Raw genomic sequence first — 16,564 nt, 5'->3', positions numbered from 1 at the left:
CGACCGGTAAATCGAGAGCTTCGCTTTTCGGCTCAGCTCTCTCTTCACCACAACGGACCGGCACAAGGACCCATTACTGTGGCAGCCGCACCGATCTGTCTGTCGATCTCCCGCTCCATTCTTCCCTCACTCGTGAACAAGACCCCAAGATACCTAAACTCCTCCACTTGAGGCAGGAACTCCCCTCCATCCTGAAGAGGACAAGCCACCCTTTTCCGGTCGAGAACCATGGCCTCGGACTTGGAGGAGCTGATCTTCATCCCAGCCGCTTCACACTCGGCTGCGAACCGCCCCAGTGCATGCTGTAGGTCTTGGCTAGATGGGGCCAGCAGGTCCCCAAACCAGACCCCCTCCGGTCCTTGGCTGCGTCTAGAAACCCTGTCCATAAAAGTTATGAACAGGACCGGTGACAAAGGGCAGCCCTGCCGGAGTCCAACAGGCACCGGGAACAGGTCCGACTTAGTGCCGGCAATGCGAACCAAACTCCTGCTCCGCTTGTACAGAGACCGGATGGCCCCTAGTAAAGGGCCCCCGGTTCCATACTCCTGGAGCACCCCCCACAGGGCATCACGAGGGACACAGTCGAATGCTTTCTCCAGGTCCACAAAACACATGTGGACCGGTTGGGCAAACTCCCATGAACCCTCGAGTACCCTGTAGAGGGTATAGAACTGGTCCAGTGTCCCACGGCCGGGACGAAAACCACACTGCTCCTCCTGAAGCCAGGGTTCGACTATCGGCCGGACTCTCCTCTCCAATACCCTGGCGTAGGCCTTACCAGCCAGGCTGAGGAGTGTGATCCCCCTGTAGTTGGAGCACACCCTCCGGTCACCCTTCTTATGAAAGGGGACCACCACCCCAGTCTGCCAATCCAAAGGCACTGTCCCTGTCCGCCACGCAATGTTGAAGAGGCGTGTCAACCATGACAGCCCCACAACATCCAAAGACTTGAGGTACTCAGGGCGGATCTCATCCAACCCCGAAGCCTTGCCACCGCGGAGCTTTTTAACCACCTGGGTTCACTTCAGCCTGGGTGATGAAAGAGTCCAACCCCGAGTCCCCAGCCTCTGTTTCCACCACGGAATGCGTGATGGCAGGATTGAGGAGATCCTTGAAGTACTCCTTCCACCGGCTGATAATGTCCCCAGTCGAGGTCAGCAGCTCCCCACCCCCACTGTAAACAGTGTTGGCGAAGCATTGCTTCCCCCTCCTGAGGCGCCAGACGGTTTGCCAGAATCGCTTCGGGGCCAACCGGTAGTCCTTCTCCATGGCCTCACCAAACTCCTCCCAGGTCCGAGTTTTTGCCTCTGCCACCGCCCGGGCCGCGGTACACTTGGCCCCACGGTAGCCATCAGCCGCCTCAGGAGTCCCACAAGCCAACCACAGCCAAAAGGACTCCTTCTTCAGCTTGACAGCGTCCATTACTGCCGGTGTCCACCACCGCGTTCGGGGATTGCCGCCGCGACAGGCACCGCAGACCTTACGGCCGCAGCTACGGGCAGCAGCATCGACAATAGATGTGGAGAACATGGTCCATTCGGACTCTATGTCTCCAACATCCCTCGGAATCTGGTCAAAGGTCTCCCGGAGGTGAGAGTTGAATACATCCCTGGCCGAGGGCTCTGCTAGACGTTCCCAGCAGACCCTCACTATGCGCTTGGGCCTGCCAAGTCTGTCCGGCTTTCTCCTCCTCCAGCGGATCTAACTCACCACCAGGTGGTGATCAGTGGACAGCTCAGCCCCTCTCTTCACTCGAGTGTCCAAAACATGCGGCCGAAGGTCTGATGATACGACAACAAAGTCGATCATCGACTTCCTGCCTAGCGTATCCTGGTGCCAAGTGCACTGATGGACAACCTTATGTTTGAACATGGTGTTCATTATGGACAATCCATGACTAGCACAGAAATCCAATAACAAAACACCGCTTGGATTCAGCTCATTCCTCCCAATTACGTCTCTCCAGGTGTCACTGTCGTTTCCCACGTGGGCGTTGAAGTCCCCCAGCAGAATAATGGAGTCCCCAGTAGAGGCACTACCCAGCACCCCCGACAGGGACGCCAAGAAGGCCGGGTACTCCGCACTACCACTCGGCCCGTAGGCCGAAATGATAGTCAGAGACCTCTCCCCAATCCGAAGGCGCAGAGATGCGACCCTCTCATCCACTGGGGTAAACCCCAACAGGAGATGGCTGAGCTGGGGGGCGACAAGCAAACCCACACCAGCCCACTGCATCTCCCCGCGGGCCACTCCAGAGTAGAAGAGAGTCCAGCCCCTCTCAAGGAAATGGGTTCCAGAGCCCACGCTGTGCGTGGAGGCTCCTTCCCCCCCCAGCGAGGTGACATTCCATGTCCCTAGAGCCAGCCTAAGCATCCGGGGATCGGGCCGCCAAGGTCTCCACCTTCATCCGCCGCCCAATCCTCTTTGCACCGGTCCCTCACGGTTCCCCCAGCAGGTGGTGGGCCCACTGGGGGATGGTCTCGCGTCTCTCGTTCGGGCTTGGCCCGGCCGGGTCCCGCAAGGAGCAACCCGGCCACCAGGCGCTCTCCGACGAGTCCCGACCCCAGGCCTGGCTCCAGGGTGGGACCCCGGCTCTGCCGTACCGGGCGACGTCACGTGCCTCAATTCTGTAGTCATCATGAGGGATTCTCGAACCGTTCTTTGTCTGACCCGTCACCTAGAGCCTGTTTGCCATGGGAGACCCTACCAGGGGCATTTAAGCCCCAGACATCATAGCCTCTAGGATCATTCGAGCACTCAAACCCCTCCACCACGTTAAGGTGGCGGTTCAAGGAGGGGGCAAACTTAGTTAAGCCCAAAATTATTCATATACCTGGCAGATTGAGGTTTAAAGAAATCTTTTAATTTTACCAACATTTTTTCTTCTTACTGGAAGGGACATTAATGGTTTGGAGTGACCCAGCCAGAGTTCTAACTTCAGTCCTGGAGATTCAATCTGAAAGATTAGGGTGATGGCAAGGAGGCCTTATAAGACCACAAGACCAGTGGAAAATTGCAAAACACTGCTCAGCAATTATAAGGGCAATTTGATTGATGTAATACCAACAATACCAACATTTTATAAACAAAATGTAAATAAAAACACATTTTTTAACTGATACACCTTTCATATTGTCTTATTTTCTTTTGACATGTGCCCTTCTCATTTTCTATAAGAGACAAAGTTCTTGGGTGATAAAAAATAATTTCAATCCTAAATCTTCCAGGGGTACGAATATTTATCGGCTTAACTTTAGAAAACTGGAGGAAACCACAACAGGAAAAAAAGCCCCAATGATAAACATGGAGGTTAACAGGAAAATCTAGCAAGGAGTGGTTAAAAACAGGGAGCCTAAATGTTGAGAGGATGATTTCTGGAATGAAGAATAGGAGAGCCTGATGAACTGAACAGCTGTGTAGGGACCAGAAGACATACAAGGTGAAAAGGGAATCTGAAAACTACAATAAATAACACCCCTATTCCAGTGAAGTTGGGATGTTGTGTAAAACAGAAGAAAAAACAGGATACAATGATGTACAAATCCTGTTCAACATATATAAAATTGAATCTACTACAAAGACTACGTTTTTAATGTTCAAACTGATAAACTTAATTGTTTTTGCAAATGTTCACACATTTTTAATTTGATGCTTGCAACACATTCCAATAAAGCTGGGACAGGGGCATGGTTACTACTGTGTTACATCACCTTTCCATTTAACAACACTCACTAATTGTTGAAGCTTTATCGGTGGAATTCCTTCATAATGTGCCACACGTGTTCAGTGGGAGGCAGGTCTGGACTGCAGGCAGGCCAGTCTAGTACCCACACTCTTTTACTACGAAGCCACGCTGTTGTAACACGTGCAGAATGTGGGTTGGTATTGTCTTGCTGAAAAAAGCAGGGAAGGCCCGGATAAAGATGTTGCTTAGATGGCAGTATATGTTGCTCCATAACCTGCATGTAACTTTCATCATTAATGGTGCCTTCACAGATGTGTAAATTACCCACCACAGCCATGAGCACTAACACACTTCCATACCATCGCAGATGCTGGCTTTTGAATTTTGCGCTGATAACAATCCAGATAATCCTTTTCCTCTTTGGCCTGGAAGACACCACATCAATGATTTCCGAAAACAGTTTGAAATGTTGACTTATTAGACCACAGCACACTTTTCCATTTTGCGTCAGTCCATCTCAGATGACCTCCGACCCAGAGCTGTCAGAGGCATTTCTGGGTGTTGTTGATATAAGTTCCTTTCATACCCAGTCATCCTGTTTCCAATTAACCTGTTCACCTGTGGAATATTCCAAACAGGTGTTTTTTGAGCATTCCTCAACTTTCCCAGTCTTTTGTTGCCCCTTTCCCAACTTCTTTGGAACGTGTTGCAGGCATCAAATTCAAAATGAGTGAATATTTGCAAAAAACAATAAAGTTTATCCGTTTGAACATTAAATATCTTGTCTTTGTTGTGTATTTAATGTCATATAGGTTGAACAGGAATTGCAAATCATTGTATTCTGTTTTTATTTAAGTTTTACACAATGTCCCACTTCATTGTAATTTTGGGTTGTAAATGCAAAATAAAACATATGTCTGGGTAATATATGACATAACATGACTAAACACTACCGCAAGTAGGAATGCAAAACATTCAAATTTACTGTAATACAAAATAACGCAGTAAAAAACGGGCAACTGAACTCAAAATCCTTTAAGTCATCAGAAAAAAAGCTGCTTGACAATTTTAATGACTTAAAAAGTAAATTATCTATCAGAAAATGTTTCAGGCACATTATTTGACATGGGTGTTCCTCTGTTTGTGGCACTGGCGATTTGGTTCAAATCAGTTATTTTTGTTTTCCTAAGGAGGTAATTTTTCCTCACTAAATAAAAATACTCAAAATAAAGAGTAAATTGTTCTATTTATTGTCTGTGCTGCTGCTATAAAATATATATTTAATTTTAAATATCTTTAAAGCCAGCTGTACTCTTTTCCATATAAAAGAATGTTCAGATGCCATAAAACTGAGTAACTCTCTAAGTCCTTCTGTTAATGTGTGTGTTACTTTCCTCCTGTGTCTCAAAGGTCCATTAGTGAACCTTGTTACCTCAGACAGAGAAGGACTCTTTGTGGCTTTCGCTTTAAACCCTGCACCGAAACAAACTGAAACTGGTAGACAGCTTTTGTGAGGTGCTGATTTTAGCAGAAAAAGGACAGACATGGCTACTGTGGCAAAAACAGAAGGGATTAAGGCCTTTTCTGCAACTCATGATTGGGAAGTAAGTCTAAAAGATTGTCTGAGGACTAATCCTGTGTTAACTGTGACAGAAAGTTAGAGGAAATGGAAATAGTTACTGTTTTGTGGGCTAAATATACTTGTGGCTAAAGCAGGAAGCTTGCTTGCTTTGGATAGCTTTAAGATTTTATAGGTACATTGCAAATATGAAATATATATAATATGTCTAAGCAGGCTATTACCTGCTGTAAAACTGATTTTTAGCATTTTTACAAACCTGTATACAAGGTAAGGGAAGTATTGAGGGCTGCAGCCCCTCAAAGTGAAAGAAAGAAGCAAAACAGCAAATGAAACTAAACAAATATTCTGAACATTATTATGAAAATCTGACCATTTATACTTGGATAATTTGAAGGAGTCTTTTTACCTTTAAGTATGTACCTCAGCTGAAAATAAACCTTATGATAATCTAAATTATCACTGACATAATAGGAAAAATAACATTTTTTAATTACTTCTGCTTATATGTAAAAACTGTCCCTATTTTTTGTTTTCTTCTCTAGTGTTGGAAACTGTATACAAAAAAATTAGCCAAATGTGTAGCTGAATCAGACAGAGATAGAGATTCATCATATCGTATTAATAAAATTCAAGAGCAATTTTGGACCAAGGAATGATAAAACCAAGCCCTTGTTACAGCTTCATAGTTCGACCCCATAATGACTGTGGAAACATCATTCAAGTCTCAAACAGGACCTTATTGGTGTGAACAAGCTTTAACGCATAATTACTTCATTCCCAGTCCGCAGATTATGAGCCAACCCTTCCTGTGTCAGAGATGTCCAACCCCCTAACTCATAACATAGATAGGGCTCCAGCCAGCAGCATTGTGAAGATGTTACAGGCCTGCGACTTTCAGATGTTTCAGGAAAAGTCAGGAGCAGCCTATGAGGTACAGACATTCAGGTATTTGGTGTCCTCTGTTGGAAAAATCAAAGTAATGAAACTGAATTTTCTCTCTAGAGACTTTTGAGCGACCAAGTGGCGAAATCTTTAATGGAGGTGGCTAAGAGGGTGCAGCTCATTCTCAAGGTATCTTATTTGGGAATGTTTCAGCTTGTTAACATGGTTTAGATTCAAAACTATCTCTAGTTTTTGTTTAACAGAATCCTCAGGACAGCCTCATCGTACTGAGTGGCTGTGGGACTTCTGGGCGACTTGCATTCTTCATTACGGTAATAGTTATTTTCATGAGTGCTCTGACAAAGCAGGATAAGCAGCACAAACAACTATCTTAGATCTTTTTAAAATCATGTGTGTTTGTGTTGTTAGTCAGGATTTAACAGAGAGCTGAGGCGGCTGAACCACAGTGCGGTCTGTTCTTACATCATTGCAGGGGGAGACAGGTGCATTTCACTCACTGTGGTTGCTACCCTGATTCCAGTGGTCTCAAACCACTGCATTAAACCCCCTATATAAACCCCCAATATTCATAATTTTTATTCCGTGCTCCATTTTCTGTAGAGCTCTGTTTTCCTCCCAGGAGGCTCCAGAGGATGACCCTATATCGGGTGCGCTCAGTCTGAAAAAGGTCAGCAACCACGTGTCTAAGTGTGGATCAGGTGTCTGAATGGAAACAGGATAAATAAATGTGCCACTTTTTTCTGGTTCTCTTCAGGTATCTGAGGGAAAGAAGAGAGTCTTGTTCATTGGCATCTCCTGTGGATTATCTGTAAGTCATATTTGTATTTCAATAGGTTAATTCTTCAGAAGAAATTATGCTAACGGGTGTTTATATTCTGATCCTACAGGCTCCCTTTGTGGCTGGTCAGTTGGATTTCTGCCTCCAACATCCTGATGTCTACACCCCTGTACTAGTAGGCTTCAATCCTCCACATCAGGCCAGGTGAGCATCTATATTAATCTATAACCTGTTCATATTATTGTCACATTGCAACCACAAACCTCAAACAAGGCAGATTTTTGTAATCTGAATTAGGTCTGGACTTTCACTGGACCATCACAACACAAGATTATATTTTGAGCTAAATCATCCTTTGCAGTTTTGCCTGTTTGTTAAGAGTCCTGCTGAAAGGTCACCGTCTTCCCCAATCTCATTTATTTTACAGCATCTTTTTTTCAGGACTGCCCTGAAGTTAGCTCTATTTTGTAAAGAAATGCATCCTCTCACCATGATGCATCCAGTACCTTACATCATCATGAGGATGTCATGTTCAGGGTGGAACAGTGTTCATTTTCTGCCACAGATAGCATTTAGTCTGAGGCGAAAAAGTAAAATTTTGCTCTCATCTAACCACAAAAATTACAACCTTCTACTTCACAAGCATGTGCTATGCTGGTGTTGGTCTATTACATCAAATCTCAATAAAATACACTTAACTTTGTAGTTGTAAAGTGACAAAATGTGAAATAGTTTAAGGTCTATGAACACATCTGCCTATTCATAATTATACTAATATTGCATGTAAAGACTGGTAAAAGTCATCCTTACTGTATAACATGAAAAGAATGTGTTTCATTATGTAGGAATGAGCCCATACCTGGCTGCACATTCACGTTTCACAGTGTGGTGACGAAGATGCGAGAGCTCGCCAAAATGCAAAAGGCTTTCCTCATCAACCCAGTGCTTGGGGTACTCCTTCTCCAGCACTCATAATTCCTTTTCTTCCACCAACTGTTCAGGTTGCATTTGTGTCAAATCACTCAAATGTCCTGGAGTGACTCAGATTGTGTGTGAATACTTCTGTCCACTCAGCCGGAAGCCATCAGCGGTTCCTCAAGGATGAAGGGAGGCAGCGCCACTAAGATTCTACTGGAGGTCGTCTTTTCTGCCGCTCATGCTGCCAATTTCTCAAGAACACCCATCACATACAAGTATGCATAATGGGAATATAGAGGAACTGTCCAAAGGACTTCATGTGCAGCTGCTTGAGTGGGAAGTGATATTTTAGTTTCCTGCAGCTAAAGTTGAAGCTCTGCTGTCAGACTTTTAGTCAAATGTACTTCTTCCAACCGTTAAGTGATAAAGTGTGGCTGCAGATGTAAAAAGCCTACAGGCATCTTTATATTTCAGTCTGATATAATTTCCTGAGATATGGAGATTTCAATAAATTTTGGTGTGTGTATAGCAGCAGCTGCAGTGGCTGGTGAGAACATCTAAAACTAGGATTGGATGCACCAATCTTCTCTAATTCTAATTTTAAATAATACATACAGGTACAAACACACATATATTCGCACATTAATGTGTGCTTAAAAGTCCTTTTGAGATTTCAGGCTCAACCATATTCTGGCAACCCGATCCAAACTGTCTCCTTCAGAAGAAAGGAAATATGTTAGGATGCTCAAGAACCACCCAGGAACCACAAACACTCAACCCTGCCACAGCCTAAACTGAAAAGATGCTAACCATGAAATAAGCCGCTGGTCTAAAATGAACACCTTTACGCTACAGGGCATGAGGCTTACCCAGACAGACAGGCCACATGCCCTGTGGACAAAAGCTTTAGGGTTGAGTAGACAAAGACTGATCTACCTGGTTACATTGTCAAGCCAAGAAATCAGTACTAACGGTCAAGTGGTAGTGGTAGTGGTAGTATCATGCTGTGGTGCTGTTTTGTGACCAGTGGTACTGGGGCATTAAATAAGAAAAACTATCTATCAAAACTAGGAGATAAAGCAGGTTAAGATTCTGGAAAGGTTCTGACCTTAACCCCGTATGAAAAATGTGCACTGTGTTTAAAAACCAGGCCTGTGGCAAGAAATAACCGAATAAAATGTATTCTTGAGTGTCTTTGGTTAAGGTTCAGTTTTTCATGGCATTTACCCAAATATTAGTGGGGATGTATGTATTTATTTGAATTTGTAATGTTGACTCCATGCAGTTAACAGACAAAGCAACATGGATTCAAACTCGTGCGCTCAATTCTTGTTTTGTATTTAATTAAAGTTGTTTGTTGCACGATAATTTCACCTTGAAAAAAGAACAATACAAATGCGTCATTAAAATTCCAAATCAATACAGCATCCATGTTTGTGATGTGTGTATATTCAGCGGTGGAGTAAGATCTCTGACAGCAGTCCACCCAGTCTTCCACTCAGGATATGGCATTCAGAATCATATAGCTTTATAGTACTATGAAATTAATGTGAAAGAAAATTTTGAGACAAATTACACTAAATTGAGCTTGGATTAAACTGCATGAAAGTATTCTATGTTAGCCTTTCATACTAACAATAGTTTACACTAGCACTAAACAAACTAATGGAGGAGTGTATTTGTTGCAATATTATTTTCAAATACTTACATTTCTCTTGTCTGGATTTAAATGCCACCCTCTGCGACTCCCTGCTTCTGTACCCCTTTGCTCTAGCCGTGATGATTGTGGAATAATTCGGTTCAGGTTTGACCAGCCTCTTGGTTTTCACTGGTGTTTCAATTCAAAGTGTCTCAGTCTACGATTGTCTTAATATCAAAAAGCATTGAAAATGTTCTTTTTCATCTCGTTTTGTATATTTTTCCCCCTTGCAGATAGAATAAAGGTTTCATTAATCTCAAGATTAAAGAATTTATATTTAGTGGAAAATCATCCAATGCAGGTTTGAACAGCTAAGGTATTTTAGATTTTTAGATTTAAGGAGTGTAGGCAAACACAGGCCTGTAAACAAACAGTTAATGGCTGTAGTTTTTCATCAATTATTTCATCAGATAACACTGCTACTACTAGCCGTCCTGATATGACTTTATAGCACCTTGAGTCCTCTTTTCTGCACCCAGAGGAGCAGCCCGCCACTCTCTAAGTGCCTTTTTGTGTTCGCACGGGAGAGCTTGCAGTCATGTCCATCAAACCATCCACCTGAAAAACCAGGACATGTTTTACACATTAGTGGGGATCTGTTCAGCCAATTTGTCATCTCATGTCTCTTTTAAGCCTCTGCCACCGCACTTTATGCAACAGAAATAAATAAAAAAGCAGAAAGTTAGTTGTATTTCTTTCAGTGTTAATTAAGTTCACACAACCAGACAGTTGTGAGCCTCTCTGAAGCCTTGTAAGCAGTAGGTTTGGTCGAAGAAGCCTGAAGAAGCACTTTCTTATGTTTGGCAAGTTGCTGCTGACCCCTAGGGGTTACGATGGCCATTGAAAATACATGTAAATCTCAGTTATTTAGATATTTTAAATGTAAAATGCTGACACTGATATCTTATCGTACTGTCTGCTTCACATAGTGGGATTCTGCAGCACATGAGATCTTATGGAAAAGTTCTGGACATCACGTACTCACAAACAGAGGGGATAGCTGCTGTGATGGAGGCCGCTGGACGCAGGTCAGACCCTTAAATATTAATACGGCAGGATCAAACTGAGTCAGAATGGAGGAATTAGAGAAAGTGAAGGAAAAAAGCCAGCTGTTATATGACAGTTATCACAAATGGATAATTACAACAACAATAGCGCCTGTAACTAATTGTGGAGGTTGAATTTATGCTTCAGTTTGCAGTGTGGGAGGGGGTTGTGTTACCTGAGCTGGGGCTTCCTCGGTTTGCTGGGCCTCATTGACGCCAGTGAGTGTAAGCCCACATTCGGAGCAGGTAAGATTAGTCAGAAACAGCCCAGAAAATAATTGATGCTTTGATATTTTGTAAATGTGTGCATTTGTGTGTCTCTTAGACTATAAAGACATTCAAGGCTTTGTTGGCGGAGGCTGCAAAGAACTCGGTAACAAAGAGGGTGATTTGAACTTAATGGTATGTAGACGTTGATAGTATATTAAAATTGGCTTAAACAAACAAGGGCCATTGGAACCAATTAATTGGCAATTAATTCATCAAACAGTTTGGGTTTTAACAATGCACCGTCTTAACAATAAACTGAACAGATTTAACATATCTTTGAAGCAGAAATAACTTTAAGCTGCATGTACAGCTCTACAAATGGTGCTTAGAAAAGCCGTCATACCGGTTTGACTGTTCTATAGTTTGTCACGTTACAACCCCAAACTTCAATGTATTTTATTAGGATTTTCTAAGATAGACAAGCTCTTAGGGTCGTTGTTCTCCTTTAAGGTAAAAATCATCGTAAGATCATTTTTGTATTTCATGTGTTGACTCTGCATTACCTTTGCTCTACTATTGGTCTCGTTATTTAGTGTTTTTCTCATGGGAGCTTTTTGAGCTGTGCAGATGATGGTGTATTATATGAGAAATGACAATAACTTTTATTTGTATTCATACAAACATCAATTTAGCCTCCATCAAGTCCTATTTTTTTCACATGAAAACACCAGTTTCCAAAGTGCTAGATACATAGACTTTCTTTTAAACAAGCCACAATTCTTAATAAACACAAGTTTCTCCATTTCTGCCTTTAGGGTGCTGAGTTTGGCATTGCACATATTGACTTTCTCCATAACGTCCTGCCCAGTCTCACTGACAAGGATACTGTTCTGCTTCTCTACTCTCACTCTGGTCAGACAAGTATGCTCTCATGTTTGGATTCTCTCCAAATTGAGTCAGCATGAGTATTAACGGCCTCTCCTCACAGATGATGTAGACGAGGTGGCAAAGATGGCACGCAGAGTGAAAGAAAAGACATCCAACATGCATGCTGTTTATCATCAGACTGATGGAGACACAGCTGCACAGCAAGTATCTGTCTATTTGTCTTCCGTGCCTTGCTAAAGTATTCATACGTCTTGAACTTTGTTATTTTGCCATGTTGCAACCACAATATATATTAGATTTTATGGGAACTGTCTTATAATTAGGGTTTAGGAATTTTTTTCCTGTTGGATTGAATGTCTAGCATGTTTCTTTCAGGATTATCCTATAATTTGCTCCCAGACTCTCATCAACTCTGATCAGTTTAGCTGTCCCTACTGAAGAAAGGCATCCCCACATCATGATCCTGCCACAATCATGTTTCGCTGTGGGTATTGTATCTTCAGAGGGATTTGCAGTGTTAGTTTTCCATAGCATTTTGCATGTAGGACAAACGTTTAAATCTGGTCTCATGCTATCAGAGTGCTGGCAGGTTTACAGCTGTGCCATGCAATGTTAATTTTTAATGATAAATTGGAAGGTACTCAGTGAGGTAATCAAGTATAGACATGTTGTTTTCCTTTACAGATAAATTGATTGTACTGGATTTTATTTAGGAGTCTCAGAGTAATGAAGGCTTTGTGTTCATCTGTCATATAAAGTACTAATAAAATATGAAGAAGCTTGTGGTTTTAACATGACAAAATGTGAAAAAGGTCAAGGTGCATGAATCCTTTGAATGTAAATGTTTGTATATATAATCTAATGTATAATATGTATATTGTCTATAACCCAATCTGTCCAATCTAGCTGTCCTTTTTATTGTAGGGTGAAATAAATAAGCTGTGTTCATCCACCCTCAACTTCATATGGCCCCAAGCAACACCTGCTTCAATGGGGTTGCAACATATGGTAGGTATACACATACAGACAATTTAGTAACTCACTAAAGCAATCGTATTGCCTCATGTACATCAATCCTTTTGGGATCACCTCAAATGAAGAAACAAGCATACTGGAAAGATTGAGTCTTTCTTGTGATTCCCTTAAACTAAGTTATGTTTGAGAAAACTGATCAGTTCGCACTTCTCCCGGCAGTGGGAGCTCTCCACTAAGCTGGTTTTGAACGCAGTGAGCACTGGAGCTCACATCTTAAAGGGAAAGGTTTACCAGAACTACATGATTGATCTGCAAGTCACCAACAGCAAGCTCTACTGCAGAGCCGCACGTTTACTCCAGGTAGAAACAAATACACAACTGGATCTCTCTGGTGTCTTATATAGTCTACCCTTCAACTCAGACCACAGGTTTTCTAGAGGATTTAGGTCAAGGGACTGAGATTGCCATGGAGGATGGTTAATTGTTTCGTCTGATGAACCATTTCTGTGCTGATTTCCTGGTATTTCAAAGAGTTTATGACCCTCTGCGCAAGAAACCGGTCATAATCTGTTGCTTGTTGAGATCTCGTAGCCTACTTTATGTTGTTAGACAAGTTCATTTCCACTGATTTGTTTATTCAACAGGCATTCCTCCAGGCAGTAATTAGGCCTGGCTAGGGCTAGTGTTGTTGGACCAAAACAATGTTGGGTTGATTCATGCATAATCTAACAAGAGGAGCAATTACTTTTCCACACATAGGGTTAGATTGATTTGGATAGGATTTTCCTCTTACAAAATTAGCTTATGATTTGAAAACAGATTTTTGTCACTCTGGTTATATTCATCTGATATCAAAATGTGTTTCATGATCTGGAACATTTAAGTATGACAAAAAGACCAAAAAATCTGTAAGGGTGCAAATACTTTTCACAGCATTGTAAATGTAAAATATTAACTAAATAATAACACTCACAACAAAAGGGAACAAACAAAAAAAAAAAAAACAACATTTATAAATACATTGAAGCTGTTTCATTTTAGAGGCTGTCTGGTCATCCGAAGTCACTGTGTGAGGAAGCCCTATTGAAGGCAATTTACCAAGTGGACAAGCTCACAGAGGACATAATGACCTGCAACTTGATTACACATACACACACTGCCAGAAAGGTTAAGAAGGTACGGTGGTGTTGAACTACAGAAAGATCTGAGTCAGATGTAGAAATGCACCTATAAATGAATGTTGGTTGTCCTGAAGGGTCTATCTGTCTCTATTCTTCAGGTTGTCCCTTTGGCTTTGGTCTGCTTGCTGACTGGCTACTCTATAAAGGAGGCACGGTCTCATTTGGAGCAGAAGCCAATCGTCAGAGAGGCCGTGGAGGCGTGCTTGCGGGAACAGACCTTATTTTCAGGCTAGCTCTAATCATAAAATAATTATCTTTGCTGATAGATTATAGCTGAAAATACAGAAAAACACACATTAGGCACACTGGGGAGGCTCATACTGGGTGAACAAGAAGCAGTGAATCTTGCTGCATAGCTGTGACCGATGTAGGGGCATAATAATTATAAAAGGAAATGTTGGGACTGATACCGAAAACATCCAGTACTTGTACTGTCAAATAAGTATAATTTATAAAGAATTAATATTTAATATGAAGTGATCTGAATTTCTTTATCATGCAAAATCGTTTAAGACTTAAATTGCACAAATTAATAAAAAAAGTATAGTTACACAATAAATGTAAATAAACTGATATGCATTAAATAAATGTGAATTGTATTATTTTGTCTGCAAATCCTATTTTCTTCTAATGTTTTCTGTTTTTATTTTTTCCAAAACAAATATAAGTTTTCTTGGCAAAAACCACAAACTCCAGCATTCTGGTTGAAGCTGTTTTTTAATAACAGCAATTTTGAGTTACAGCGAGCAAATAAATTTTCTAACAAATTAATACATGGTAGTTCAGAAGAGCCATGTGCTAACAAAGATGGTCTGTTGTTCAAACCGCCGAAGGAAACGATGATTGGCTGAGGATTTTCTTCAATATAATTGTCTCAGTTGAGAGAAAGAGTTGCATGTTGCTGTGAGCAAGGTTTCAGCTTAAACCTACGAATCATTATGAGTCACCTTCATTTGCTGTCACTCATTGTTTCAAGAAGCAGATTCAACTAAAATCATAGAAAAAATGAAATGCTGCATTTTTATGTAACCAAATTATCAAAGAAACCCTTTTTTTTTTTTTTACTGTAAACTTTTTTGTATTATCAGGAAAGAAAATGTACCCCAGACTTGGAGCATTACTCAGTTCCCAGTTTGTCCCAAAAACATATTAGAACTTTTTTTTCTAAATGAATTATAACTATGTGTCTCTAAAAGAACTTTTAAGGATACTTAGCCCTTTGTACTATCAGAACAGAACGAAACTGTTGAAAAAAAAATCCAGCTGTGATTGGTTTAATATTTTTAAATCCATAACTGGACACTGCAGTCCAACAATGTTCACTGCTGCTTTTTTCTAAAATGTCTCAGTAATCCCAAAATATCTCAAACTAGTTTTTTTTCCCCATACAATTATCTAATATAGGTGGATTGGTTAAACATTTTTGGTCCTTTTATCAAATCTTACAAAGAGTCTAAAATTGTTCTGTACCAAAAACAAGATAAAGAGCACTAGCTGCTAAACTGATATAATCTTGATTTTACAGAGACACAACACAGTCCAAAAATTACCATCCATTGTTTTAAAAAATTGCTTTTCTGCTCATCAAATATACCTTTTGCAGAAATTAGGATCACTCGGAAAGAAAAATTGTTTTGTTGTGCACACCGCACAACAAAACAATTGTTTTGGCTGCACGTTTATTACAAATTTAAGTAATACAAGCCAATAACAATGCATTTCTTTGTATTTTCTGCATTTAAGCTCTGAAGGAACCTGCTCACAAATTGATATCGCAGTGAAAACAGTTATCAGTAATTGGGGAAAACATGAGAGCACAGTGTACAAAAACTGGACATTTCTCCAAAATGATTCAAAAGATACCGTAGAAACCGCTCAGGGAGGCTGCCAAGAGGTTATCAGTGAAGGTGCTGCAGGATTTTCCAACAAGTAATGGTCATGTTCTACGTGTGAGAAAAATCCCCTGTGTTCTTTGTATGTTTGGACAAAAAAGTGGAGTTAAAGAGAGAAATCTTAGTTTTTTCAAAGAAAAAAAGTAAAGTTGGACCCACAATTCCAAAAGCTATGTTTGGCACAAAGCAGCCCTGAGCATCACCAAAAGAACACCATATCCACAGCTCAACATGGTGGCGGCAGCATATTGCTTTGGGATTACTTTTCTTCAGATTTAGATGGAACTAAGGGTTTTCAAGGTAAACAAAGTTATAAACTGTTCCAAATACCAGTGAGGCAGAAAGCTGAAGATGAAGAATTAAACCATGAGTCAAAAGCAACAGAAGAATGGTTTAGTTGGTGAAAAACTATCCAGTTCAGAACAAAATCTGACCAGAAAAATCTGCAGAGTCACTGGAGTAGGACCATGGGTAAGAGAGGTGCTCACAGTTCTACAGATGTGGAGAATGTCTGCATGCTGGGGTAGGCAAATATTACCAAGTCAAGATGTGGTATCCTGAAAGACTCTTACCACAGATGGTTGAAAATTTGATCAAAAAACTACTTCCACACCTATGCAACCAGGTTATTTCAGCTTTTGGATTTTCTTACTCTTATAAATTTGCCAATTTTTCAATCTAACTGTACAGGTTATATGTTACATAAAAGGTGGAAGAAGTTTTAAAATGAAGCAAAAAACCTGACATTTTACCATCTTGCACAAAGTACACTGTTATTTAAATATGACATCTGAAATCTGAAAGTCA

At 41.3% G+C, this 16,564-nt stretch overlaps 1 protein-coding gene across 2 annotated transcripts; it reads left to right on the top strand.

The window, feature by feature from the left end:
• The first annotated feature begins 5,134 nt into the window (after positions 1–5,134).
• Positions 5,135–14,467, top strand: gckr (glucokinase (hexokinase 4) regulator). 2 transcript variants are annotated; one of them, XM_047354769.1, is made up of 19 exons: positions 5,135–5,289; positions 6,049–6,198; positions 6,270–6,338; positions 6,413–6,481; positions 6,579–6,652; positions 6,771–6,837; positions 6,925–6,978; positions 7,058–7,152; positions 7,794–7,899; positions 8,023–8,141; positions 10,495–10,593; positions 10,760–10,857; positions 10,937–11,013; positions 11,637–11,733; positions 11,810–11,913; positions 12,634–12,717; positions 12,904–13,044; positions 13,726–13,860; positions 13,964–14,467. In XM_047354769.1, the coding sequence occupies exons 1-19, from the start codon at positions 5,230–5,232 to the stop codon at positions 14,096–14,098; spliced, it is 1,833 nt and encodes a 610-aa protein (XP_047210725.1). In that variant the 5' UTR covers positions 5,135–5,229; the 3' UTR covers positions 14,099–14,467. The 2 variants fall into 2 exon arrangements, with proteins under 2 accessions (XP_047210725.1, XP_047210726.1); XM_047354770.1 differs by lacking the exon at positions 12,904–13,044.
• Positions 14,468–16,564: the final 2,097 nt, after the last annotated feature.

This window comes from Girardinichthys multiradiatus, chromosome 24, assembly GCF_021462225.1.
Source record: "Girardinichthys multiradiatus isolate DD_20200921_A chromosome 24, DD_fGirMul_XY1, whole genome shotgun sequence".
Classification (NCBI taxonomy): Eukaryota; Metazoa; Chordata; class Actinopteri; order Cyprinodontiformes; family Goodeidae; genus Girardinichthys; species Girardinichthys multiradiatus.
This window is presented reverse-complemented; position numbering and strand designations above follow the sequence as displayed.